At 41.5% G+C, this 27822-nt stretch overlaps 1 protein-coding gene across 8 annotated transcripts in view; it reads right to left on the minus strand.

The window, feature by feature from the left end:
• The window catches only part of LRFN2 (leucine rich repeat and fibronectin type III domain containing 2), a 160839-nt gene that overhangs the window by 23379 nt on the left and 109638 nt on the right, over positions 1–27822 (minus strand). For 5 of the 8 annotated variants that reach the window (XM_027801198.2, XM_027801197.2, XM_027801196.2 and 2 more), the window contains one exon: positions 16578–17970. In XM_027801198.2, coding sequence (XP_027656999.1) covers positions 16578–17950 — 1373 coding nt within the window. In that variant the 5' untranslated portion in view covers positions 17951–17970. Of the gene's footprint in view, positions 1–8493; positions 8574–12559; positions 12608–16577; positions 17971–27822 lie in introns of all 8 variants that reach the window. The other 3 variants (XR_008735001.1, XM_027801199.2, XM_027801200.2) reach the window with 3 other exon arrangements.

Genomic DNA, 27822 nt, shown 5'->3' on the forward strand with positions numbered 1-27822 from the left:
CTGATGGCAAAGGTGGTCAGGTACCTCAAATGAAACACATTTTTAGTGTCAAAGCAGGGGGTTCTGCTAGATCCAGTTTTTTCTTGTCTCTTGTCAGGAAAATTAAAATGAAAGCTATACCTGTGGGAAGCTACAATGCTCTTCCTCTCCTTGGCACCTGCGAGGGTACTCTGCTTCCAGCCCTTGCTTTGCTCCTCTACCACGTCCTCTACTCCTTTCCCACTCCCCCACAGACAGCTGCCCCTTCTCCTTGTACACCCAGACCACCCCTTTGCCACTTCAGGGGCAGAAAGCAGGGACAACACGGAGGGAAGGAAGACTACTGTGGTGAGGAGAGAGAGAGCAAAGTGAATGTGATTAATTTAGGGAGCTCTGCTTCCAGGAGTAGAATAACTCCCCAGGGCACATGATGTATGATGGGGATGGGTCTCTCACTCCCAAAGCTGTAACATCCACAAAAAGATTGATAGCAATATTTCCACATTTCCAAATGAGATACTCTTATTAAAGTTTTCTTTCCATAAGCAAACAAAGCAATGGTTACGGAGAATTTTCAGCCTGATTCTTGACAGAAACAGATGTTGCAATATTGGAAATTCCCATGGGACAGATATTCCAGGGTTGTTCCATTTTAAACAGGGCTACAAAATAAAACCGAGTTGATATATGCTTTGCTTCTTCATAGCCATTTCAGAGGCAGGTGGTTGGAGGGTGTGCTAGACAGATGTTGCACGCTGCTGCAACGACTGTGAGACCAACTAGGGTGGATCTTTTTTTGTTTTTAATTACTTTTTAAATCTTCACCTTGTTCAATGTAAGGAGCAACTGGTTACTTTGTGGTTCTCTCCCATTATATGGCAGATTAAGATTTGCTCTGGGTAAACTGAGGCACTAGCTTCAAATTTTCCACAAGATAACAACTCTTGTTTGGGAACTAGTAAATGTGACCTGATTTGAAAAGCAGCCTGCAGCTCTTTTGAGTATATGCCACCTTGTCATCAACAAGTTTAATCAGGGTTAATATAAAGAGATGAAAATGGCAGAAGCCAGGAAATTACTTGCAGACCATGTCCTCGGGGACTTTCTCTAAACTGGAAGAACAACTCTGCTTCTATGTTTTTTCCTAGACTCCCTTTGCTACCCTGAAAACATGAAAAGCTTCTGGACTGAAATCATGTAAAAAGCAGTAGAAAACAGGTTTTAACCTGGTGCAGACATACACAGTTTCACTAACTGATGGACATAAAGCTCAGTGAGCACGTTAATCCAATATTAACTGGGGAAGACCAGCAAACTGTCAGTAGGTGGGTCCCCATGACTACAAAAGCTAGAAACTTCTCAGTCCCTTGCAGCTGTAAGGTTACAGCTTGGCCACCTTCAGCTAAAGTGCAGTCCTCACTAAGTTCATACTGCATGTAGGTTCCCAAAGGTTTTATCAAAGGCCTGGCCCTGTCACTGTGACTAGCCACAGCCAAGGGGTGCCAAGAAAGAAGAAAGAGAAAAATCGTCTGCAGCGCAATCCCACATACGCACAATGAAAACAGTGAGGCAGCAAAAAGCCTTCCTAAGGCTTTGTTCAACACTGCCTTTGATAGTTGAACAACATCTGGTGACTCTAGGTGTACAGCTGTGAAATAACAAGGAATGGAGAAGTGTGATCAGCCATCACCACTACAAGGATGTATGGATTTGGAGAGGAAGTTGTAGGACTTTGCTGGAGTTAGGAACCACCTGAAAAATTACAATTTCACATTGGAGCAATATAGACCCTACCACTATGTGTGCTAATCAGGCCAAGGAGCAGCTCTCTTTGCTATTCTTCGTTGTCTTTGGGGTTTACAAGAAAGACCAGACAGCTTTGATTCCATTCACCTGTAACTTCTAGGTCAGCAACTCAGTGAGCACCTAAACCTTTGCCTGCAGTACAGCCAGCAACAGGAGCAAGATTTATATACTGATAAACTAAGCCTGCTAAGGAAAAAGAGGGGGTTTTTTTGTTTGTTTGGAAATGTAAAGGCCAAAATCAAAAAGCCTTATACTTGCTAGATAAAATGTGTACTTTAAAGGTGTTAATATCAAGGTTAATTTTTTTTTCTGAAGTAAAGATATATAATTATTATTATTATTTTCTACTCTAAAACCAAGATATCAATTAAATTTTGCAGGAAGTTTCATGTCAGTGTGCTGCTCCCAGAGATATGCCACCTCTGACCTCCAAAATGCTATTCTTCTCACTCCATTTGGATAACCCTCATATACATAAATCCCAGTGAAACCAGTTATGAACGCCTGTGCTACCACACAATGAAATACAACAGAAATTCTAGAAGAAAACTCAGATGGAAGGTGCTTAAGAACAACTAAATAAAAGGATTTACTCTGAAAAATACTCCAGCTCTGGCATGATTATCTAATTAAGCCACAGCCAATATAATTTTCTACCACGAGAGACTAGATGGGGAAAACAAAGAGAAAAGGTGAAACAAACAACAATATTGTGTTTTAGTGGGGAAAAACCCAAACTGCTAAAACCTTGTATGCTTCCATTATGCAGAGTTTGTATAGCACAAGGTCTTGCCACCTCTTCATCACACTCCAGCTTGGTGTTGTACGAAGGTGCAGTACTGAGCCCTGGAATGTGACTGCTGCAGCCCCTCAAACTTTTGTTAACACTCTACACAGGTGTGAATCCTGCTCCCAATGTTTATTTCACCTTTCCCCTTGAAAACAGTCCTTCACCTCATAAAAGGTGTTAGTGTTCCCAGACAAAGAGAACAGAATTTAAACTATCAGCCATACATATAGCCTTGTGTCCTCAATGTGGCTCATCTCCCTAAGCAAATCATAAAAGAGCCAAGCATCTATCAGAAGTAATTCTGCATTGTTTTTCTAGCAGAGGGATTGCAGCATCACTAGTGCCACTGAGGGTGCAGGCGGTTTGCTTGACATTATGCAGAGAAGATGGGGCTGTCACTGCCCTCTGCTCAGCCAACAGCCTGTGACAGCAGCCACCCTGGGTGCTACAAGGCCTGGATGGGAGAAGCCAGGTTCTGAAGGTGAGTCCTTCCAGGCATCACCTGAAGGTAGCTGTTCCTCCTCCTGCCTGCCCAGGAAGCAAGGGACTGTCATGTCATAGACTGAAAGAGCAACCAGAGGAGGCTGCAAGGATCAAGAGGTGGAAGGGAGAAGCAGGGGTGCTCTAGGCTTTATTGCCTGCTCAGTTTACATGAAGACCTGGCTGGCTCCCTTTTAGGGATGAAAAAGAAGAGGCACAGGGAGACAGGACAGTTTCAAGCCAATTGTCTTCATTTATCCTCCCCTCTCCCATTGCCACACCTCAGCAGCGCTGTCACATTCCTCCCCATAGCACTTCCAGTCCATGAACCTCTGCAGGCAGCAGAGAGAAAAGTGGGTACCAGGCTAGCGACCCATCTTTGCCCCAGAGTAACCAAGCTGAAATTCTGCCTCTGCGTACTCGCATTAGCAAGATTCAGGTTCACTTGAATGCTGCCATCCCAGCTTGGCAGTATAACATGTGGGGATGCTCAGCCGTCACTACTGTGTGTCTTTCTCATTCTGAAGAAGAGGCGCAGGCGTCCCCCATCCTCCCAGCACTGGCAGAAGGACTGATTCATCAAGCCTGACTCTCTGAGGCAATCTGCCAGACGACAAAGCTGCTGGTGGGGTGCCTTGATGCTGTCAGCTGCCCATATGTCTATTGGGCAGCTACTGCCTGTGCAGTCCCCGCTCTGAGAAAAATTCAGAGCACGTTTTGGAATATCTACATCAGAACCAATTCCACAGTTCAATCCGATTAAATAAACAAGTAGATAATTTTTAAAAAGTTCTGGGTTGAGCAAACAGCTCTTTTATTTGTTTTCTTGTCAAAATGAAGTAAATTATGAGGTAGTAAATATATTGCATAATTTAAATATAGGCAAATTCAAAGTGATGCGAGGGGAAGGGGAGGGAGCACAGATGGGCAAATTCAGCACAAATTCACACCTAGTGCTGGCTGTCTCAAACTGTTCATCTCTGCAAATAAACTAATCTGTAAACCTGGAGCAGCTGAACAGAAGGGGGTTATGGTATAGCTTACCTTGCTGTCTACAGGGATTTTTCAGCCACCCTAAAGCATGGCTCTAGCCTCTAGTGGATGAGCTCTTTCCCATCCGAGGACGCCAGGCTAAGTGTCTCTCTCGTCCAGCACCAGCGCATCCCTCTCTGTTGCTGTGGCACACTGGTGATTTTGCTTGCACACTACAGTGCCCTGCACCAAAGGCTGAATCCAATTCCTGTTTCCTTTCCAGGCAGCAACACTTTGTGGGATTCTTGTCTAATGCTCTGGGACCTAATAAATCCTTCTGTGACTGAGACATCAGTGCTGTGGCAACAGAGCAGATCAGCCTGCTGGCTGGGCTGCCTTTGCTATGAAAATCAGAACATTTCATTTTAAACATAGAAATATCTTAGTGGCATAGTTTCAAGGTTTCTTTAGATTGCAGTACTAGCTTGTTATCCCCAGCTAGGACTGGATTTCATTTGTGCTTGGCCCTATTGCAGTTTATTATGGATTACAGGGTACATGTCTGTACTGCCTTCATATTAGATATGTTTGGGGAAAAAGTATAATATGACAATGAAGTAACCCATATCATGTTCTCAAAGACATCTATTACCTCACATTTTCTTTCTTTTCCATTGAAAATCTGAGCTACATTTCCTCTGTGCCCTTTTAAGAACAAAGAAAGGATAATTTACTTCCTTGTAGTACAAGCTTTCATTGAAAACCTACAAGTACAACACTCAAAAAATTACATAGAGCATGAACCTGATTTCTGCCTCAAGTTTTAAGTTCCTCAGCTTGTCTGAAATCCTCCTCTTTCATCCTTCCCTGACCAGAGCATTAACACAGACTACTCACAATCAACGCCTCAATTAAAGCCTCAAAAAGGGTTTAAATAAGAAAAAAATGTTGCATTCACCTTGTACTGGATCACTTGAAAAGAATGATTTTTGCTCATTCTGAGTACATATATTTTGCTCAGAAAATCTGCCTATTATAGGCAAATCCAAAAATAACCAGGCTTAGTTAATGAAGTTAACTTCAAGTTAATGAAGACTTTATCATATGGTTTATTTAGTCCAATGTATTCTTCTTTTCTATTTTTCTAGTACTGTGTCTCTTTCAGTTCTATGTTTTTCAAATTATGAGTGTTAAATCATTTCTCTGAGGAAACAAGCTGTATCACTACTATCCTATGTTGGGGTTAACCAGTGCAATCATTGTACAAAAAAGTACAGTTTTTCTAAAAACATCCTAAGCATACAAGCAGAAAGCCTGGTATGAAAGAGAGAGGGTATAATAGGACATTCAGGACAAGAAATTAGATAGGTGAGTCTACAGCTATGGCAGTGAAATAAGGCACTAAGTTTTGGCTGTGTTTGTAACTTTTGAATTATTCTGCCCTGCCATCCTCTTTGTCCTGCCTTATGTATTTGATAGATAAAATAGTCCTACAGAAAAAAAAAAAAATTAAAAATTGAATATAATTTCTTGCACAACCCCCAAAACAATACCCGCAGCCAGAACTCAGCTGGTCAGCACTGGAGGGGCGAGGAGTATCGGGAACCTGCTGCAGTAGGAGCAGGTATTCTCCTCCAAGTCCCTCCGACCAAAGTTCTAAACCAAAGACAGCTTTGAAATGGGTGAAAAATCTTCCTGTGACTTCAGAGGGGAGAAGTATGGGGTAGGGTGTCAAAAGGCTGGGGAGGCAGGAGCTGTCAAGGCACCCTGTTTCACCTACCCACAGCCTGGAGCCTGCGCGTGAGAAAGTGGGAGCTAAGTTAAGCAGGATGATCTCAAACTGGCAAGGCAGATTTTAGGAACTCAGTATGTTTTAGGAATACAATATGCTTTTAAGCTTTCTTTTTTTTTTATTTATAGCTCTCTTGCAAAATACCTGTGGATAAAAATAAATCATCCTCTCTTTCAAGCACATAGTTTTCAGCCACTGCTTTTACTACAGGGTCACCACCCTTGAAGGAGATTTCTTAGTAGTCTGGAGACTACCTGGATTGCTGGTGTCCCACTTAAAATAAAGAGTGAAGTGAGGGGAGGGAGGAAGTTCTCAGATACAGATTTAGAAAGGCTAGGTGTAGCTGTCATGCTCTGTGGTCACTGATAATTTTTTGATGCCTCCTAAAACGGACCCAGATGTCAGCAGGTATAACCCAAAATGTGAAAGGGATTAGAATGGATCTCTGTCAGCACATAGAACTCTACAAATCATGACTGGAGAGACAAGGAGTATTGGGGACCTGTTGCAGGTGCCAGCTGAAGAAGTGAAAACTCGGACATCAAGTGGAGCACCTTGGATACTTAAATGTGCATTACATATACAAACAAGCCTCATTGTTTTCACTGTTCCTTTAAGGAGACGACACACCTCTGCGGTTCAGGTACATGCTTACAGGACAGCTCTGGTCTGAGTTTGGTACTGCTGAAGATGCCTTTACCAGGTCAAAAAGATTTATAACCTGTATTTAACAACAACATCAAGAATGATATATTTTATCCCCAAATCATGACATTATGAGGGGAAATTATCAGATTTGAAATGTGAGGAAGGCTTTATCACATTGGAAGCTAAATCAGCACTACTCCCAACAGTGATTCTGTAGGCATGTTATTTCTTCCACTTGCTTACCGAATTACATTGAGCAAACTATTTAACCTCCTTCTTCCTCCATCTGCCTCTTTAGGAAATCATGGCAATCCCTAAAATGCAAGATTGTCAGGCTGAACCAAAGCCCATCAGTCAATGGTGCTACTTTCTGAACGTTTTAAGCCAAGGCTTCTGCTAAGCATTTGATCAGGTAACATCTGTAACTATCAGTGCTTTTATTACTTTCCATGACTATGAATGACACGGGAGGTTGTCACTGTTAAGCAATCAGCAAGTGGAAACAGGGATTTTTTTTGCACAGAGCAGCACATGAACTGCTATAAATCTGCCCTAGATTTGAAACAGGAAAGACAGTGATAACTGTGCAGCTGTGTGCTGGCTTCTTAATATTCAGGAATGGTATGAATCTAAATATGTTAAAACTTTTCATTTAGAGATCAAATTGTTGACTCACCTGAAGCTCAATCAAAATCTTATTTCAATAGTTAGTTTTGGCATCAGATGTGTAGCTCATTATAGCAATGACTGGTGGGGACAACTGGCATTTGGGTTCAGAGCAGCTAAGAGAGAGGATGTGGCAGATGTTATGGGCAAGCATTGGCTCATCCTGAATTCCCCTCAAGTAAAAATGCTGAGCCTTTGATGAGCTAAATAAATAATTAGCAGCAGAGATAAAAACAGGAGTACTGCTGTCTTATGCTGAAAACCAGTTCTGATTTCCTTTCCACCCTGTGCAACACCCCTGGCTGTGGTGGGGTTGCTTCCAACAGCACAAGAAGGGCTGAGATGGGAATCAGGATCTTTGCTTTTCTATTTGGCTCCTGAGGCTGAGCTCAAGGGTATAGCTGTAGCATACAACATCACCACATACCTCAGTAAATGTTATTTTACTGTTTATAAACTTTGAAGGGAAATGGGAATTCCTTCAAGCTGGGGAAAGGTGCTGTCCTGCCCTGCCTTGTTTGCCCTTCTCTGCTCTTCTGGGGCACTGCAGTGTGGGCAGCAGTAAGGCAAGTGCCCTTGCACATGCCCTCACGTATGTCTCACATACGTAAAGGGACATATCTCCTGTAGGGATAAGTGGTCCTTTAGTATTTTGCCTTTCTGTGGAGCAAGAAAATATTGGTCTGGTTAGCATTTGAATGGTCTGCCTCTGCTGAATGTGAACTGGATTGCCTCTGACCAACAGACTTGTCATCAGTTTCTATACAATCATCAGGTGCGTGATAGTTTCTCACAGCAATCTAGGATTACTTTAGTGACAGTACTAAGATGTACATCTACTTTTCTTTCATTTTTTCTTATTTTCATATTTTTATTATATTTAGAATATATAATATTGTATTAAATATAGATTCATATTATATATTTTATTATGGTATTTTATATTTCTATTTTTCACTTAATTTTCTGGCAATACATGTAATTTCTCTCATTTTCACCTCATTTTCTTTCTTATCCTTCAAAGATTTCTCGTATTGCAAGGAGAGGGAAGAAAAAAACAAACACAAGCAAGCAAACAAACAAAAATCATTTCTAAAAAGAACCCAACTTTGTTCCTGTACTTGTCCCAGCAGGAGAGAAAAAAATGAAAAGAAAAGGCTAGATGAAATTAATTTCAGTAGATGCAAATAAAACCCCACAGCTCCAGAATACATGCTTCTGTGAAGCACCTTCTTCATTATGTCTGATGCTTTTCAGCAAGCCTGCACTTGCTGAGGGTCCTCTAGAACAGTCAATGCGCACAGCTGCTGCAAACCACTCTCCAATGACCTGAAGTACCAAATGTCCATGTCAAACTTACCCCTGCTCTGCTTCCATAATTTTGCTTCCCTTTGGGACTGTGGCTTCGTCTTTTTATTTTTATACAGTTCCTGTCTCAACCTGTCAAATGCAAATTATTAATACATGATGATTAATGTCTTCATGTGATGTCCTTCTTCCCAATGGTTGTTTTATTCAGTGTTTAAATATATAAATGCTTTGACCAAATCAAGGTTTGTATCCTGGATACAATGCAACTCAAACAGCTCAGCTCATGCATTGAGGCCGAGGAGGGAATTTTATGCCAACCGTGAGACATGGGCGAAGGTCAGTACCTAGCGAGGTTGGAGACAGGTGGAACTGAAAAAGGGGCAGATGTGTGTCAGGCATTTACCTGCAAGTCTTCATTTGTATGAACCCACTGTCCACATCATGAATAAGGACAGATGTTTGGGCCTTTCAGAATAAACTAATCCTCTGTCTTTTCTAAAATAACTAGAGCTGTGAATTTCTAACTTTCCTCAGAGAGCAAATAATGTGATCATGCTTTACAACAGCATTAGGCTGTTGAGACTATTTGCCCTAACTGCAACAGGGAAGAGCTTCATCTGTTTTCACTCTAGCTGGTAGACCTCCACACAACAGGCTCTCATTGCAAGGAGCATTAGCGGTCTAGACAGTGGCACCCTCTCAGATACATGACCTGGTGTTCAACGTGGCACTGCTGTTTGAGAGAACATCCTTACACAACTTAGATATTTCTGAAGTTTGCAGCATCTTAGTCATAAAGCATTTTCTTATTGGCATGCAATGGACTAGAGGAGTGCATGGGTATATTTATCCCACTATGCTGTGGGAAATTCAAACTCAGTTAATTACTTCCTACCTACGTTAAAGTACCCATAAGTGCAAATGCTGAAGTTATTTTTTGCTCATAAAATAGAGTTGCACTACCACCTGACTGCCAAACTGTAGCTAATATTTAACTGAGAAGTGACAGGATAGCAGTGGTTGGTGGAGTCATCTCTGTTCAGCCAGTCTGTAAAGCACTTGCGGTAAAAGGAGCTGTGTAAATGTAAATCATTATTATATTGTTTAAGTAATCAAATCCATGGCACCATTGTTTAAATAGACTGGAGATGTGGAGCCATTTATTCATATTTTAATGCTCAGACTGCCTGCTGCATAAAATATATATGGAAAAAATAAGCTTTCAGAAATATATAAAATACTTTTTTTTTTCCCCATTGCTGAATTTATAGGCTAGGGAGACTATAGTGCTACAGTAATTCTTAATTTGTACAGTTGTTTTTATCACTCTTAGTACGAAATACCACAACATAAAACAGACCTAAATCTCTCATAAATCTAATGGCAGTGTTGCAATTCAGATGCACATTTTTAAGTGGCTGCATCATTGCTTTAAGTCAAAACACAGCCAGCAGGCTCAGTATGACCTGGGAAGTTCTACAGAATACTTGCGGTTTTATTCATCTTTTGAAATACTTGTGAATTTATTTATTATACTAGTGCCTGATGGCCAAAACTGAGATCTGGTCCCACATCATGCAGGGTGCCCTATACATAAAAAAGACACAGCCTCTGTCCCCAGATGCTTTACGTGAATGCATGCATTGCAGTTATGTAATGCTCCATCTTAATCCTTCATGACCATCCCTGTTGCTGGAGACCACACAATGATTTCACAGCAACAGTCTCCCAGTTCACCTATGTGGGCTCCTGGTTCCACAATATTTTCTAATGTGTTTATCCCTATGAGGCAAGGCAGTGTTACCACCCTAGGTTACAGATGGGAGACTGAGGCCTAAAGACACTATTTTCCACATTTTTATATTTCAGTTCAATTCCTTACTCAAAATGAATTAAGTAAGCCAGTGCCTAAGTTGCACTGATCTTAAGTCTGATGCTTTTAAACATCTAAAGCACTTTGTCTAGACTGAGAAAAATGTACTCTTAACATTCCCAGGAGCAGGTAGGATTTCTATGATAGGTTCCCTAGTGTTTGCTCCTTTAACCCCGAGTCTGACAGGCATTGCTGTGCAGACCTCTCGTCTTCTTCCATCCCTTTCTTTGCTGGACATCGGTTACTCTTCCTGCATGTTTTTGCTTCAAATACGTGACTTTTAGTTCTGCATTTTGTAACAAGCTTCTGGTTTTGTCTAAAAGTGATGGGTATAACACACGCTTACTGCCATTGATGTGTGTTTAAGGGCGGTTTATATCACAGAAAAGAATGAAAGAATGGAAAAGTTGCTGCATTAAAACCCACATATGTGTCTAAGCATACTCAAATTGGCTCTGGCCTTTGCAAATTGTATTGTGCTTTACTAGAGGGACAGTTGCAAATATCTTTTTTTCAGTGGTTAACTCACAGTGTCAAAGGAATTGCCTACCACCAAATGGCATTCGGGATTACAGAATCACAGAATAGTTGAAGTTATAAGAAACCTCCAGAGGTCATCTTGCCCAAGTCCCCTGCACAAGCAGGGCCACCTAGACCCAGTTGCCCAGGATCCTGTCCAGAAGGCTTTTGAGTATCTCTAAGAATGGAGACTCTACCACCTCTCTGGGCCATCTGTGCCAGTGCTCAGTCACCATCACAGTAAAAAAGTATTGCCTAATGCTCAGATGGAACCTCCTGTGCACTTTCAAATGGTGCTTCTTGTCCTGGCACTGGGCACCACTGAAAAAAAGCCTGATGCTGTCTTCTTGCAGCCTCCCTTCTGATACTTGTACATATTGATAAGTTCCGACCTGAGTTTTCCCTTCTCCAGGCTGAACAGTCACAGATCTCAGCCTTTTCTCTTATGTGAGATGCTCCAGTTCCTTAACCATCTTAGTTAGTGGCTCTTTGCTGGGCTTTCTCCATTATGTCTGTGTCTCTCTTGTACTAAGGAGCCAGAACTGCACACAATACTTCAGGTGTGGACTCACCAGTGCTGAGTAGAGGGGAAGGATCACCTTCCTCGACCTTCTGGCAACATTCCTCCTAAGCGCAGCCCAGGATACCTTTAATCTTCTCTGTGACAAGGGCACCTTGCTGGCTCACATTTGATCTCACCCCCAGGTCCTTTTCTGCAAAGCTACTTTCTAACCAGCTAGCCCCAGCATATCTCACTGGGGCAGGACTTAGGATTTCCTTTTGTTGAACATCGTGGGGTTCCTCTCAGCCCATTTCTCCACCATGCTGAGGTCCCTCTGGATGACAGCATGACACTGGTCTATCAGCCACTCCTCACAGTTTTGTGTCATCAGCAAAATTGCTGGGGGTACACTATGCCCTCCTATGGGTCATTGATGAAGATACTAAATAGGATCAGATGTTAAATAGGTTGTGAATCAGTATTGACTCTCATATTTCTAGCTATTTCCAACTAGACTTCAGGCCACTGATCACAACCCTCCTGGCTGAACCATTTGGCAAGTTTTAAATCCACCTCACTGCTCATCCAGCCCATATTTCATCAGCTTCTCTACAAGGACCTTATGAGACAGTGTCAAAGTCTTAATGAAGATAAGGTAGTCATCTAATGCTCTCACCTTGTCTACCAACCTAGTTATATAATCATAAAAGGTTATCAGGTTTTTCAAGCATGACTTTGTGAACCCATGCCAATGACTCCCAATCACCTTCTTGTCCAACATGTTCCTAGAAATGCTTCCCAGGATCAGTTGCTCTGTTGTTTTTGCATGGATTGTGGTGAGGCTGAACAGCCTGTAGTTCTCAGGGTCTTCCTTCTTGCCTGGTTTAAGATACAAGTAATATTTGCTTTCCTCCAGTCCTCAGGTATCTTTTCCAAGTCCTATGATTGTTCAGAGTTAATAGCCTTGCACTGATTCCTCAACACTCATGGGTGCATCCCATCAGTGCCCACATATATCTAGTTTGCTGATCAGAGCAACATGAACCATAGATATGTGTGTCAGTCAAAGGACCTTATTATGTGACAGCAGTTTAAAAAAAAATTACTTGCAGTTCTCTGAGAAATTGTAAATTTCACTTTAAAAGGGCCTGCTCTTAAAACCTGTGTATATGACCAGAAGACATAGATACATAGGAATTTGTTATCTTCTGTCTGTGGTACCTGCTGGCCATGATGTGGCTTCACAACATTTCCAACAATTTCCATTTTCTTCATCCAAGGTAGCATGGGTTCAAACAGCACAAAGATGAATTGGGCAATTAAGGAGAGTGAAAAGGAAGGAACAGTTAGAATGAGTAAGCAACATAAATCAGAAAAGAGGAAAAAATACTAAACAAGAAAAAAAAAAAAAAACCAAACAAGAAAAGCAAGTAAAAAATCCACCCAAACAAAAACCACCAAAAAGCAAAATAAGGTTTCCTCTCACTCTGCTTAGAAAGAGAGGAATCCTGGTCCTGTTCCAGGTGAAACAATACCATTATCTTGACAGCAGGACTAGTAAAACCAGTGCAAGGACAGGTCAGAGAGAGAGAAAGAGCTCATTGGGAGCACACATAGATCAGTACAACAACGGTGTTCACCCATATGTGACACACCGCTCCAGCACAGGGCCCTGTTGTAGGATCTTTTTCAGTATGAGCACAGGCCAACGCACAGGAAGGAAGTTCTGAGATACCACTAAAAGTTAAGTGTGTGATCCATTAAAGAGGGAAAGTTCCCTTCTACCAATGATGTGGAAAAGGCAGCATAGCATGTCACCTCTGAGCAGCCTCAAGTTACTGTTCTGGTGCCAATGTTAGCGGCAGCTGTTGTCTTTGCAAGTTGACATTGACCAAGCTGCCTCTTCTGAGACGTTTGCACAAGCTGTGACCCCTTTCCCTCCAGTTCCTCCTTCTTACTCTGGGAAGCCATGTAGAACAGAGCGCTGATACGGGATCACGCTTATTCGTTTGGTATCAGAAACATACATCCTGAATCTACTGAAAGAGATAAAAACCTGCTGCTAGCTCCAGCAATGGCCCTGAGACATCAAATACAAGGGACGTTCAGATGGGGGAAGCAGACGAACAGTGCTCCTCCTGCTAATCCCCATTGTGATGGCCCTGATGTAGGCAGAGACAAACCTCAAATTCTGACATCATTTCAGCTCCAAGAAATCAGGAGGCCCAACAGACAACACTTGCCACTATGTCTCACACCTTTGAGTTTTCATGGGGCCATTGCACCCTGATATGGTCCCCTTTGCACCCCCTGTGGCTCCTGCAAATGGAAGACCACAGCTGAGATGGAAGCAGGAATGGGACTGGTGTCCTGGGTAATGATCAGGAGAGATGTTAATATCAATGAGGAGGGAAGAACTTGTGTTTTCACTCTTTCACTATGAATACAATGTTCATGAAAAATTCTTAGCAGGGAATGCAGCAAACGTTTGTCTTTTGTGCATGTTTCTTGCTGGTGAAGCAGGACTCCTTCAAACTGAGCACAGCCAGTGTGCCTCAGTCCTGGCATACCAGTGTATCTTAACATATATTAAGTGCCCATCATTTTAGCAGCCAAGCAGTATCACATCCCATTTAGCACATACATAGCATTTTATAGAGCAGAGCATTGTAGAAATCCTTTTCCCTTAGGTTTTTCTACACGCTCATTGCAGTGATATGCATCTGACCAATTAAAGCAAAACAGCTTTAGTTAATTAACTCTAAGGGACCGAGTGGTTCCCTGACTGAAAGTCGTAAGAGCCAGTTTTGATATTATGATTGTCACTGATTAACTCTCAGATGCTGGACAATTCACTTCATCTTTCTATGCTTCATTTTTCCCCAGTGCAAAATGTAGAGAAATAAAATTTGTTTTCTTTGGTGAAGTGCTTTTGAGAGCTGTGAATAAAAAAAGCTATGCATCATCAATGAATCCTCAAAAAGGCCCGATGGGAGATTTATGGAAATAGCACTGTCCTCACTGTGCTTCTGGAAAACTATTCCACAACCAACGAAAGTAACAGAGGGCCAAAACCTCAGTGAAAGGAGGCAGTGAAGACAGGATAAGAATTTAGGGTTGCCTGATACCTTGACAGACACTTGTTGCTTCAGACCAGGATGGCAAGACAGCATCTTTCTCTCATTTCTGCCCATGGTACCCAATTCTCACCCCTCCAGCTACTAGGTTGCATGTCTTCACTTCTGCATTGTTTGTTTTATTTATCCTGGCCATCCTCATCATCACCAAATGGACACATCCAACCACTTCCAACACATGACAACTGCTTCAAGCTTCTCTTTCTGGTGCAGGGATATTCTGGTTCACGGGGCCAAATTCACTGTACAGTGTCATATGACTACATGCATCCTTCAGAGTATTTTTTCAGACTTCCAGTGGGCTCAAGGTCTTAAATACTTCTGAGTTTTTGCCAAAAGCTGTGACTCAGTAAAAACTGAGTCATGTTTCATTCTATTCCTAACACTCCATCATTACTTAGTTTTATCTTATCCTTTCATTCTACCTAACTCCACATAGTTGCAAGTCCCAAAGCTAACACACCAGTTCCACCATACATTAGCCAGAGCACGGCAAACAATTTCCACCTGCTAAATGATTTGACTGTTGCAACATATTTTTATAATTGAGGAATGGAAGAGAACAGAACCAAATTTCCTCAGATTATTTCAGTATTTGAATAAATAAGCTTTTAAAAATATGTTCTTTGGATTTGCTACTCAATATTTCTACTTTTGGCAAAGAGTGAGTAAGTTTGGAGGAGCTAAATAAATCACTTTAATATTTCTGTTCTACAACTGATTGAGATAAAATTATTGCTGTCACAAAATTTTGTCCATGTCAGTTCAGTTCTGAAAAAAATCTAACATTTCATTGTAGGAGAAGGGTGAGTGAAAAGCATCACCTGAACATTTACTACCTTGCTTTTTAACTTTCTCAGGGTAAAGAAAGCTACATTAAGGTGAAGGAGAAAATAGCATGGTCTGTTCTGGGATCTGGAGACTGAGTACAACTATTTGTGTAGTGCCTCGGCTCTCGCTGCAGGCAGTAGGAGAAGGACAGAGCAGTCTGCAGGCCAGCAGATAAATACCCCAACCCTACTGAGGAAATCAATGGCTTTGAGTACCTTTTGGCAAGAGTTTGTATTCCAAGTAGAGTCAAAACCTAAATCCCATTATTTCTCTATCAGATCTAGTTTTTCTTCACTGACTTCAGGGTGCTTGTAAAGCTACAGGACTTTATGTGTTTGGTTTTACTTGGCCACAAGATTCTGACTTCTGCTGGTAGCTCAAATACAGCCAAAGAGGTGTCAGCTCAATGCATCTGATATTGCTGCCTTTGCAATAAAAAGGCCAGAAAGGGTGGTTTCATCACTAGCCTGAGCACACCATGCCAATCATTCTTCCAAGACAGAAGGAAGAAGCAGTAACACCATTTTCCTGTACCCATTTTTAATCCCTAAAATTTATTGCTTCTTCACTGCAAGAGCGACTCTTGCTTTAAACCATTAAAAGTTGGAGGAGCTGTAGAACTGGAGGAGCATAATGAACATTCAGTGCTTGCTTTTAAAATTATCTCTACCTCTTCTTGCATTTAATATGGTATAAAACATAAATGCTCCAAAGTTGTCAGCCATTACAGTTGTGTAAAACAGATGTTAGTGAAATAAGAAATGAGCTTTCATACAGGTGAAAAATCTCTTGCTAACAACCCTGGATCTTGAATCGCAGAATAATTAGAGCCTGTGTTATGGGTAGACAGCACAAGCTTCCTCCCACGTTGCTTCCTCTCTCAGTGGTATGTTTCAATCCCACCTACAGGAGGTGGAAAGGGAAACTTCTGACTTCTAGCCTGTCAAGTTTTTCTTTCTTTGTTAAGCCTAGTAAGGAGGCTACCAACTGCAGTACTAGTTTTTCTAAATTGGAAAATTTACTGAAGACAGCTGTTGTTAAGAGAATGGATACTACAGAGATTTGTAATGTATGACTTAGACAGAAAACAATGAACCGATCAACAGATAAACTGACAGACACAATGCAGATTTATCAGACACTGCTAATGCTACTTGGTGCCAGTTCTACCTCCGTTCAAAGTCAAATTAGTGACCTAAGAGTAAAAGACCTCATATCCTGCTTTCCATATCTCTGCCATCATCAGAGGACCAAACAGCAATTGCATTTACCTGTAGATCAGGACTTCATCATCCGAGCAATTATACTGCAGCTGATACATTTTTACCCGAGGGGCTGACTTGCTCACTGTCCACTTGACCAAAGCTGAGGTAGTGGTCACGTCTGACACCAGGACAGCCCTTTCTGGTGGTCCTTTTGTTTCCCCACGATTAGACTTGCTGGAGCTGGTGATGTCCGAGAGCCTGGATTTTGGTGGGGCTGCTCGGCCTGTGCCATTGCTGAGGTGGGGGAGCTGAACAATTGAGAGCTCAATTGTTGCAGTGGACTCTCCGGCAGCATTGGCTGCTATGCATGTGAAAGTCCCGTAATCCTTGGAGGTGGTGATGAGGATATCTAAGGTGCCATTGTCATAGACAGCTGTCCTCGAAGAGTTTCCGATGAGACGGTCATCAGGGGCCACCCAGTGAATAATGGGGGTGGGATCCCCGATGGCTTTGCATTTCAGTGTGGCAGTTTGCCCTTCTAAAACCAGCAACTTGTGAGTATGTTGTGTAATAAGAGGAGGCTCGCAAACAAATTCTTCCTCCCTTACATACCAGAAGTACCTTCCCTTTAGACCTGGAGGAGAAGCACAAGTTTCCATATCGTCATCTCTGTCAAGTCGCCTCAACCACAGTAGTTCACAGTTGCAATGCAGCGGGTTGCCCCCAAAGCTGAGAGACAAAGGAGGAGAAAACGGGGTAACAGCTAATGGAATTACTTGAGATCTGGCAAATATAGGGTCGGGGGGAAGCTTCTGAAGTCTGTTGGATGTTAGATCTAGCCTAGCCAATTTCTGAAGATCTGCAAACGTCCCTTCTGTAATATAATCTATCAGGTTATGATCTAAACTCAGCTGGTGCAAGTTTATCATTTTCCTTATAGATTCCCAGGGAATGCTTCGGAGGTTATTGTAGGAAAGGTCTAAGTCTTCCAATGTCAGCAAAAAGTCCTCAAAGGCTTCATCAGAGATGCTGCTTAGCTGGTTGTTGTTTAAAATCAAATGCTGAAGGTTAATTAAGCCTCTCAAGATATCCTCTCCAATGTCAGGCAGCCTGTTGCTGTCCAGATGTAAAGACCGAAGGCTCTCCAAGTCAGTGAAAGAGTAGGGCTGGATGTAACTGATGGTGTTTCTGGACAAAGTAAGATCAACAAGTCCAGACATATTGGCAAAATCCTGTCGGCTGATGTTAATAATGAAGTTGCCCCCAAGTCGGAGTTCAACTGTCCTTCGATCTATGTCTAGTGGTACAAACAGGAGACCCTTGGAGGGACACAAAGTCCCCAGTGACTCAGACAGGTTCTGACAGACACAGTATTTGGGACAAGCGTTGACCATGACAGCCGTTCCAAACACCAAGATGCTGCAGAGCAATTTTTCCATGGTAAATCATGCAACAGTACCTGCAAGAAACAAAAAGAGTTACAAGGAACATCAGCAGTTATGATATAACACTTTTCCTCTTATGTTTTACCTAACATCTACCTCCAGAGAGACTTCGCAGTGCCTCCACTCAGGGGTGACACCTAAAGTGATCAGCACTCTGGGATGGGAAGGTTATGTGTTAGAGCAACATGTTTCTGCACATAATGCATTTCTTTCTAACAAAAAAAAAAAAAAAAAGTGGTTTTCATTCGAAATCTGAATAGGATACGAATCGTTCATGCTTGTGCCTGGTAATAGTCTTGTGACTACCTATTTTCTAGCTACGCTTTTAAAATTTTTATTGGGTAGCTGGTAGAGGACAACGCCTGCTGTCAGACTGCATGGCTTACTTGAAACCCTGAAAGATTTCATTTGGAATAGTGCCTGCTTCTTTGAGGGTAGAAGCTGTCATACAGTAATTACATACTGCTGCATAATAATGTGGAATTAGTCTTAGGGTTGAAAGAGCTGATTTTATGGATAAAAATAACTGCATATTTACCCTTCAGTAATGTGGTTAGTAATGTCCATGTAATTATCTGGCCAGTCCTGGGGCAAGTCAGTTCACTTGCCCACCCATAATAAAATTCATGATAAGCAGCACGGGAAGCAGAAATCATTTGCATAATTGTCACCTGGATTCACCTTGCAGTCAGCCAACCTATGGGAAGGATGGCATCATCTAGCTCCAAAGAGAAGGGATGCAGGGAAAACCTGTGCCACCTTAGGCTCCTGGTAAGCTTTCTGATGACCTCATGCTCTCACACTTCAAACCTTTATGTGGCAGCAACAGCGAAGCTCGCACCTGCACCCACAGCCATCCCTTGCATCCTGCCCATTTCTCTTCGCACCATTATAACCCCTTTTTATAAATCTTTTCCAGCTTAAGTTGCAAGTCTTTAAAGAATTTCCAGGCTGACTCAGAGGGCCAGTTGTGGCTGGGGGAAGTTGCAGTCCTGCTTCAGATTTGGGTATAACTTCTTACATAGGTTTGCTGACATTTTTCCTACATGTGCAGGACATAGGTAAACTTGTTTTCTTTCTATCTCTCCCTTGCCCAGATCCTACTACTAAGGAGGGCTGACGAATGGGCAGATCATTCATTTCTAAGCCTCGTTCTTCCTCTGAAGGAAGGGACAGGTTGACAAAGAGCTGTATTTTTCTGAGAGTTTTTTTGCCAAGACAGTGCATTCTAGTCTTCAAGCTCGTCACTTGTCACGGTAGCTACAGGCGTAATTCAGGCTATAACTTCCAACATGGCCATTTTGCCTCTATTTAACCTATATCACCCCACTATATAACCTTGCATCCCTGTCCTCAGTCCTTGGTATATGCCATACCCCTTCTCAGTCATGCAGGTGCTCATACATTTGGTATTTTTTTTTTTTTTTTGGCATTTGTGTTTCAAGAGCAGTTATGGCACAATAAGAGATGAGACAAATCAATTGCCCCTCCAGTGCCTAAACAGTGGATGGCAGTCAGTCACCTGTGCCTAAGCTGCTTCTCTTACTGCTGTACATGATGGTATAATACAGTGTCTCACAATGACTCCAATAATCAGCCCTACAAGGCTACTCAAACTTTAGCAAACATGTGACACCAGAAACACATTTCACAGAACAGTCACATCGCAGTTACTTACACTTCATCATACAACTGAAATTACCATTATGTGGATATTTTATAATAAAGAAATTCTAGAAGTTAGTTCTTAATCCCCCAGTAACACACAACAAACACAAAAGAAAATCTATTACGTTGGTACTTTTTTGCTTTAACTCTTTAAAGGGGTCTTGCTCCACTTCCCTGTGAAAGGAATGAAAACTGGGGCCCTATATTTTGGTCTCTGTCCAACGGTGGCCAATTCCTCTCCTGGGTAAGGTGATTTGGTTTCTCATCTATAGAATATGTGAAACGACTCAGAAAGAAGGATCTGTAGAAATGCAAGATGTTATGAATGCTGAACTATGTATAGTGTGTTCTTTGCGGCAAGGTTTTCTGTATGGTGTGATGTTAGTAATTATATACTGTTATTATATTTCATAGCAGAGGAAAGGACTGAAGCATCTGTGTTTGCTGAACTCTGCAAACAAGATGGAAGTGAGATACTTTTAGAAAGGATGGCTTGAGAAGAGTAATCTTACCTTCAATAGTAAATAAAAGGCTACTGAACAAAATGTTTGGAGATTAGCAAGTACGTTATTGATGCAAATCCATGGCATACTTAGCAAAGAGCTATAAATATCCCTTACATTATTATCAATTGGTAGTTTACTAACAGGCAATTGGCTTTTTGAATCTTAATTATAATTGTGTTCTGCAGCTTTAATTTAGTGTATTACCCTACCAGCTGAAATGATAAACAAAAAGCAGTTTAAAAGGGGGAGAAATAGATACAGTTAATTAGTAATAAGCCCTTTCATAGCTTCTCCCTCATCTACATTCCCACCCTCTGAATATCTATTCAAAAATGTGAATGCACACTTACGAGAGCAGTGTCTCCTTTAAGTGTCCCAATTCTCTAACCACATTTTTTCCGGATGCTGTTAAATATCACAGTGCTTTGGGGAGATGGTTGACTCTAAGCATCAGAGTGAAAAGCATTTGTAAAAAAAAAATGGGGGGAGGAACAGAAGTTAATTACAGAAAATAGGGACTGCAACACCGAGAGGAGGCTGTGAAGCAGGAGGTCTAAATGGCAAAGTAAACCCTGATGGGGAAACCATCTGTGGATGGCTTGAAAGCGCATCATCTGCCTGTATGTGCTTGCATGAGTGCGTGAAAAAGGCACAGAGAGTGCAGTGTGTGCTTTTACCAGCAGGAGGACAAAACAGTAACAACCGTACTAGGATGGAAATATCATGGCTGCCGTCAGTCCAGTTGTTGAATGCATTCAAAACTATTCATGCAAATATTGGTTGTCTGCAGAGTAAATTTCTAGCCTTTGTGATCTTTTGCCACCATCAGTATTTCAGGCTTCTGAGCCTTGGGCTTCTCGACAATGTAATCCTGAAGTGACCCGTTCAAGACACAGCAAATAGGTTACAAATGCAAAGGTCTACCTATAGGGCACTGGTGAGAACAGAAGTGGACAGGGCTTCTTAAGCAGTGGATGTCCATAGGGCAGCTGGTTTTCCTTTTTCTCTCAAGACAGAAAAAGTATCTGGGCCACAGATGAGGTAAGAATTCTTGAGTCTGCACAATTATGGATAGTATCTTCTAAAATCCAGACTCTCGCACAAAGCCGTGGTAATTGCTAGTTGCCAAGTGGATCAATGCACAATAAAACTTGTTTTTATTTCAATTCCGGTAACTTTCATGTAAGACAGAAAGAAAATTAAATGTCAAGTTTAGGGTCTGTTTTTGCTGACCAGTTTGCTTACCTTGTTCCCAAAATCTCTTCTGACCTGCAATACCAAGCATTTTATGGGTTGCTAATAGTAGCCCTGTGATAAGCTCACCATTCTGATTTACATTTTAAAGGTATCTATCAGCCAGATAAAGCAGATTTCTCACAGCAAGTCAGTAAATCTGGCCGAGTTCCTGTCTCAGCCCAAGATGAAAAACAGCCCCTTTAGTCCTCTTATAACATGGATTGGTATGAATTAATATGTGTAGGAGTCATAAACCTTGGTGTTTTGTATTCAAATTTTCCTCATAAAGATACAACTTCTGAGATTTGGCATCTCATTTCAGCAATGTCTCTGAGGCATTTTTTAATTCTATATTCATTGAGCGTTGCATATAAATTCCAATAACCTTTGTGTATCACAGCACCAAGTAAAAGCTAACTGCCAGACAAATAAGCTATAGCTGCAGCATACAACCTGGGAAAAAAAGAAAGACAAAAAAAAAAAGAGGAAAGGTGGATGGATAGCAGCTCTGACTATTGTCTCCAAGTGCCCTGAGACCCAGCTTCCAGGGACTGTATGGGTGAGTTAATATACTTTTCTTTGCCTTTGTAGGTGCTGCAGAGGAATTGGATTTTCTTTTCTGGAGATGCCCTTTTCCTTAACCTTCTCTTATGTCTGTTTTCAGTGAACCTCTGTGATAGGAAATCTAGCCCCCAGCTGCAGATCTTGAAGGACTGCGGTAATGAGTGAAGTTTCATGCATATTATCTGAAGGGGTTTAATCTACAATGTGTAAAATGGGATGGGACTATGTCAGGACAAAAATTAGTCCTTAATCCCTTGCATTTCCAAAAACTGTGTGGAAAAGGTAGGTCTCGTGTTATCCCTGGTCCATGGCCGGTGGTTTATGCCTGACTCACCAAGCAATGACAATGGTCGTAAGGAAAGCAAATATCTCTGCATCTGAATCTGTCCTCAGTACTACATACGTAGGAACACGGGTCGGGTGTTAAGCCACTGCTAGCTTGGTGAGCATCTGTGGGGCTGTTCGGGAGTTTAAAGTCAGTTATGTACCTATGTGCTTACAGGCTCAAAGCCAGGTTAACTAACATTACTTTTGTTTAGCTTTTGTCTTTCATGCTTGCCTAAGCTTCTGCACTTATCGGGGGTACAGCTGCTTGTGATCCGGTGTGCATATGTACAGAGCAACTTAGATTTTGACTAGGCTTTTCTAGAAGCTGGTTTTATTGAGAAGAATTAATAGCTCTAACATGAAGTGCTTGCTTTCTGCAACCACCTTATATTTTATAAACCACAGAGGGGGAACATTTACAAGCACACATTTCTCCAGCTATGTGTGGCTGTTGTTAGTAAGGTCCACCCGTATTAATGTGACTGATACTGCTTCCACAGTAACAGAAAAAAAGAACGAACTCTGGGTGAAGTGTAACAAATTCATTGCCCTTTGTACAACTTTTTCTTCAATACTGCAGCCATAGCAAGGTTGCAACCAAAAATATTTTACTACCCCTGTACCGTCATGAGGGTCACTTATGCCATTTGCTTTGTTTGAGTGCTCTGCTCTTGTTTTCACCTTTCCAAGCAGCTGAGGTTCTGTCCTACCTGCTCTGTGCTCCCCAGCCCTGGAAGCAGTCCTAGGCTGGAGGTATTCAGGAAGAGCTAAGCTAAAGAGGTGTATGCCTCTAAATGAAACTGACTCACAGGATGGTCTTAAATGTAAGAAAAGTTATGGTTGCAGTATTTAAAGAATTGGTTGTAACAGGATTCAGAACAGAGGTAAAGATAATCCATAAAAGGCAATTTTCAAGAGGGCTCACTCTGTGAAGGCTGATTTAATCCATCCAACGGATCCCCCAGGAAATAACCCGGTATCTTCCTAGGCAGGGCAGTCTCACACAGGAAGATATTGTTCTCTTTCAGTCTTTCATTGCCAAAACTTGTGTTTATTTGTGTGCACGTGGGGAAGTTTTTCTTTATTTTTCATAATGTTCTCCCTGATCTTTCCCTGACACTAGTCATATAATTTATTTTTTTAAGTACCAACTTTACCTAGTTCCTTTACCATTCCCAAGACTGAAGCAATGTATTTATCAAAAACCCAAATTATCAATGTAGCTAGTCAGGTGCAGAGCTAAGTCAGCTTTATTTTACTTATAACCTGAACATCCTTGTATGACCAGGCTATGAGCATGGTGGAACACACAACTTTATACATCACAAACATCTATTCACTATGGGATTTTGGTAAGGGAAACTCTGACCTCACAGCAGCTTTTTTGCTGAGGTATAGGGCTATAACACTGATAGTGTCTGGCCTAATGCCCCACAGCTTTAATGCAGACAAATGTTTTCATCCTTTCATGTCTCCTAGTTTACTAAGGCATCTCATTTCCTCCATTAAAAGCAGTACTTTCCATACACTCTAAAGGAACAAATCGATACATTCATGTTCCAGCACAGTTAACCCCTGCAAGTAGTCACTTCTTCACATTTCAGGTTACTTAGGCCAAAAAAAGAACCCTGGACACTTCTATGAAGGTTTAACATCCATAATACTTGAACGACAAAAGTAACCCCAAATCTTACCAGACAAATTTCAGAAACAGCTGAAACTTTCAGCACCTTGCTTCTGTTTGACATAGTTAAACTACTAGCAAGTGCTGCTTATGTGAGGTCTTGGAATCCACGGTACAAATCCCCTTCCTAGAGTCACTTTCTTGCAGTATATAGTCATCACCTGGAAAGGGCATTGCGAGCACTAATGTAAAAGTCTATGTGCTCACATATGCGTGTGTACATGAGGAATTTCACTTTTCACGGTTGTTTTGATCCAGGAAAGTCATAATATATTTGTAATTTCTCTGCCAAAGATACGGCCCCCTGGCTGCTGGACAGTATGTGTGTCTAACAGCCTTAGTGACCCTAAAGCACTTACATCCTGGGATGTGCTTATACCTTAGTTCCTAGGAAATGCAGCAAGAGGAAACCAGGTATAAGTCTATTAGATCCCACCTCGCTTTTACTAGCACTTTGCTGAAATGGAGACATCATTATAAGCCATGTGGTTTTAAGAAATGTGCAAAATTAGTCGAGCTTTAGAGATTAATTTTGTGAGAAAATAAAACTTAGTGAACACATTCTGTGTACTTCTGAGCATCTGCCTGTCTGGCACTTCCCCACGATACATTTGGGACATTTTCATCACTTCAGATAAAATTTGAAGTGCAAAAGCCTCAGAAATATTTACTACTGACACATTTCAAGAATATAGAGTAAGTGTCATGAAAGCAGAGGAGAGAGCCTTCATTACCTTTATCAGATTTCTACAAAGGAAATAATGCATTGTGAGTCCACCTCTTATTTGGTATCAAAGAATCCACGTGGAAGAGAGATGTCATTAATATCCTGGCTACTGAAAAGGCTTTAACCTGAGTTCAGCCCTTTTAGGCAAGAGGCAGTCCACTCTGCTGTTAAGGTGCTCTGAGCTGTGCAGGTTCTCCAGTGTCTGCTAAGCAGTAAGCTCGCGCTGCAGTCCTAGTATAATTCAGGAGCACATCAGTCAGGGACACATCTCCTTTGGAAGCCAGAATTTCTACTAGTTTCACAAGAAAAGGGCATTCCAGACAGCACAGGGATGTAGATGCTGATGAGGATGCAGACCTGGGAAACTCTTCAGGGAACCTGGATGCCCTATTCCAGTTCACTTCAGTGGGCCTTGAAGGTCCATGTTCCTGAGATGTTTTTTAAAGAACCTGTGCTAGATAGTAACATCATTCTGTGAAAATAACTACACTGCTGTTAGAATGGGGGCTACTGTTTCTGCAAACGCACTGTGCAAATCTGAGTATCATTTAGTGATCTAGTCAAAAAACAAGAGTTTCCACCCAACGGGCCACTGCTCCATTATAACTAATCTCTACACCCTGACTGATCTGGCATCATGCCGCTTGAAGCTTGAACTGAAAAGCCTTCATGCAGACAGAGAACAGGGCAAAAGAAACATGCACTTAAAATTCCACTTAGCAATTGGCCTGAATTTCTGGTGCTGCAGAAGATGGAAATTTTTACTCTAGAACGATGTTTACCTTCAATGCCAAGGTCAGTTTCATTTGTATCTATCCTGAAAATCATGGTTCAATTTTTAATTCCAGAATGCTGATTGTAGTAACAAAATTAATTCAGTCCTGTAGCACGAATCCAATAGGCATGTTTGATTTACTCATTCATTAAAGATCATGCTACTTTGGGCAAATACCTACACAGAGCACATAATTTCAAAAAGAAAACTTTACATCTCAGAAACACTGGAAATATTTTGAAAGCTTCATTTAATACCTCTCCTAAAGTGGTCTTGTGATACCTGAACAATCTCACAAACAGGTTTTGTCAACACAGACTGATACATATCAGTGGGTAAAACTTCTGGCCAGCTAGGAAAAATTATCTAGTTGTAGGCAGAACTTGTGAGTGTCACATTATAACCTTAATAATCACAGCCAGATTTTGTTAACTAGTGTGATTTTACCTGTGAAAAATAGATCCAGTTCCATTATTCTACCTTCACTGATCGGAAAGCACAGGCTTTAACCATTTAATTTGTTGGGACAAAGAAACTGCTAAGCTACTTGCATGTTTTTTGAATATGCACAAAATTTAAACATGCAGACAGTTACTTGTAAGCATACAAAAACAAACTGAAGGGAAATAGGCCATTTAGAAAACCCAACTGTAGATGTTTGGTAAACAGACAAATTTAGGTAACACCACTTGATACGTGCATCTATATTTACTTCAGCTGCATGCAATGTCACTTTTCTTCAGGAGCAAGACACTGCCCCCGAATTGCCTGAGCCGACCGACGAGAAGCTGCGGGTGGAGGGTGAGAGAAACCCCAATGTGGCTGAGCAGTTACCTGGTGGCTCCTGGCCAGGGGAAGAAATAATCCATTTCCCTAGGCATGGGGGGGTGTTGCATCAACAACAGGTCTGTGTGGCCTGTTTCCTAGAGCTTTCCAGTGCAGCCACATCTGTGGAGAATGGCAATTTCCTAATGAGAGTGACACAGGAAATGCAGAACGGCATTTTCAACATCACTCATTAGAAATGCCTTGGGTTGGTTTGTTTTTTTCCCCTAGAACATTTGCAGGTCCATTTTTTTCTGTGTGTGTTTTTGTTTTGTTCATTTAATGCCCCCCAACATTTATTTTTGGTCCCTGTTTTAATGCTGTGTTCCAGTCTCCACCAGATTTCATCTATGAACTCCTGAGTCAGCTAAGCTGAACCCCTTTGCTGTTTTTACCCATCCAGTTCATTTATTTATCTGGTTCTTTACAGCAGTTCTGCATTTTGCTTTATCAGCAGAATAGAGAAGTTACCAGTTATTCTGTCTCTTGCTTATTTTGAACACATAAGGAAGCTGCAAAGGTACTAAGGAGCAGCTGTCTCACCGATATTGCCTATGGTATGAAACATAAATGTCCATCAACAGACCCTGTTGCTTTCTGCAAATACAACTGGAGGCCTGTTCTCATCATCTGAATCCAAATTCCCCTTGGTTCTGAGCCATAACAGCAAATCCTCGGGTAGCTTTTTATCCCTAGCTTACTTTAATTCTTATAAAAGCCTTTATGTATTCTTATTTCCTTCCACATCAAACGAAAAGGGGGATAACTAAAATTAGGATTCTCTTCTTTATCTGAGCTTATAACCATTTTATTTTTTTTTTTATTGATCCTGCATTTAGCCCTAGAGAAAAACCCTGTCCAATATTCTTTGGGAAGTATTCTTTATTCACAATACAGACTGCAGTTTTCCCTTCATGTACAACCTACATGCAAAGAGGCACTGGTAGGAAAAACAAGGCATACATACCAAAAGATCTTTTTCTGATGTTTCTCATAAAATAAATTGGGCACAGAAAGTCACATGCAAAGATTTGGAGATGCTTTGAAACATGTGCAAGGCAAATTGAAGTCTGCACTAAAACAAACAAACAAACAAAAAATAAATTTGTGCTGAATGTCCCAGAATAGGATTCCTACGTATGTTAGCATGGACATTTGGTAGCAGAGGTCCCCCGTTATGAGGAATATAACCCCGATGTTTTGCATTGTGGTTGGCTCATGGTTTGGTAAGAAATTAGGAGTTGTCTGAGAAGGAAACATGAGACCCCTGCTAGGCTGCTGCATGACACAACAATTCATAAGCCTAGTCAACATTTTGCTATATTTTCTTGCTTTTCAGTGAGTTTGGACAGAGCTAGATTTGTCAGTTAAGTTTCCCTTTCCAGTCATTCTCACTTTCCTTTTCCCATGCAGGAGAATAATTCATATTTCTCTGGAGGGCATTAACACTCCCATTATTTCTACTGTGTGAACAGGGGATTCTCAAAGTTGTAGACTGTGTCACACCTGGTTATACAGCTACATATTACCAAACTGCTGTGTCACTGAACAGGA

Source organism: Falco cherrug, chromosome 13 (genome assembly GCF_023634085.1).
Source record: "Falco cherrug isolate bFalChe1 chromosome 13, bFalChe1.pri, whole genome shotgun sequence".
NCBI lineage: Eukaryota > Metazoa > Chordata > Aves > Falconiformes > Falconidae > Falco > Falco cherrug.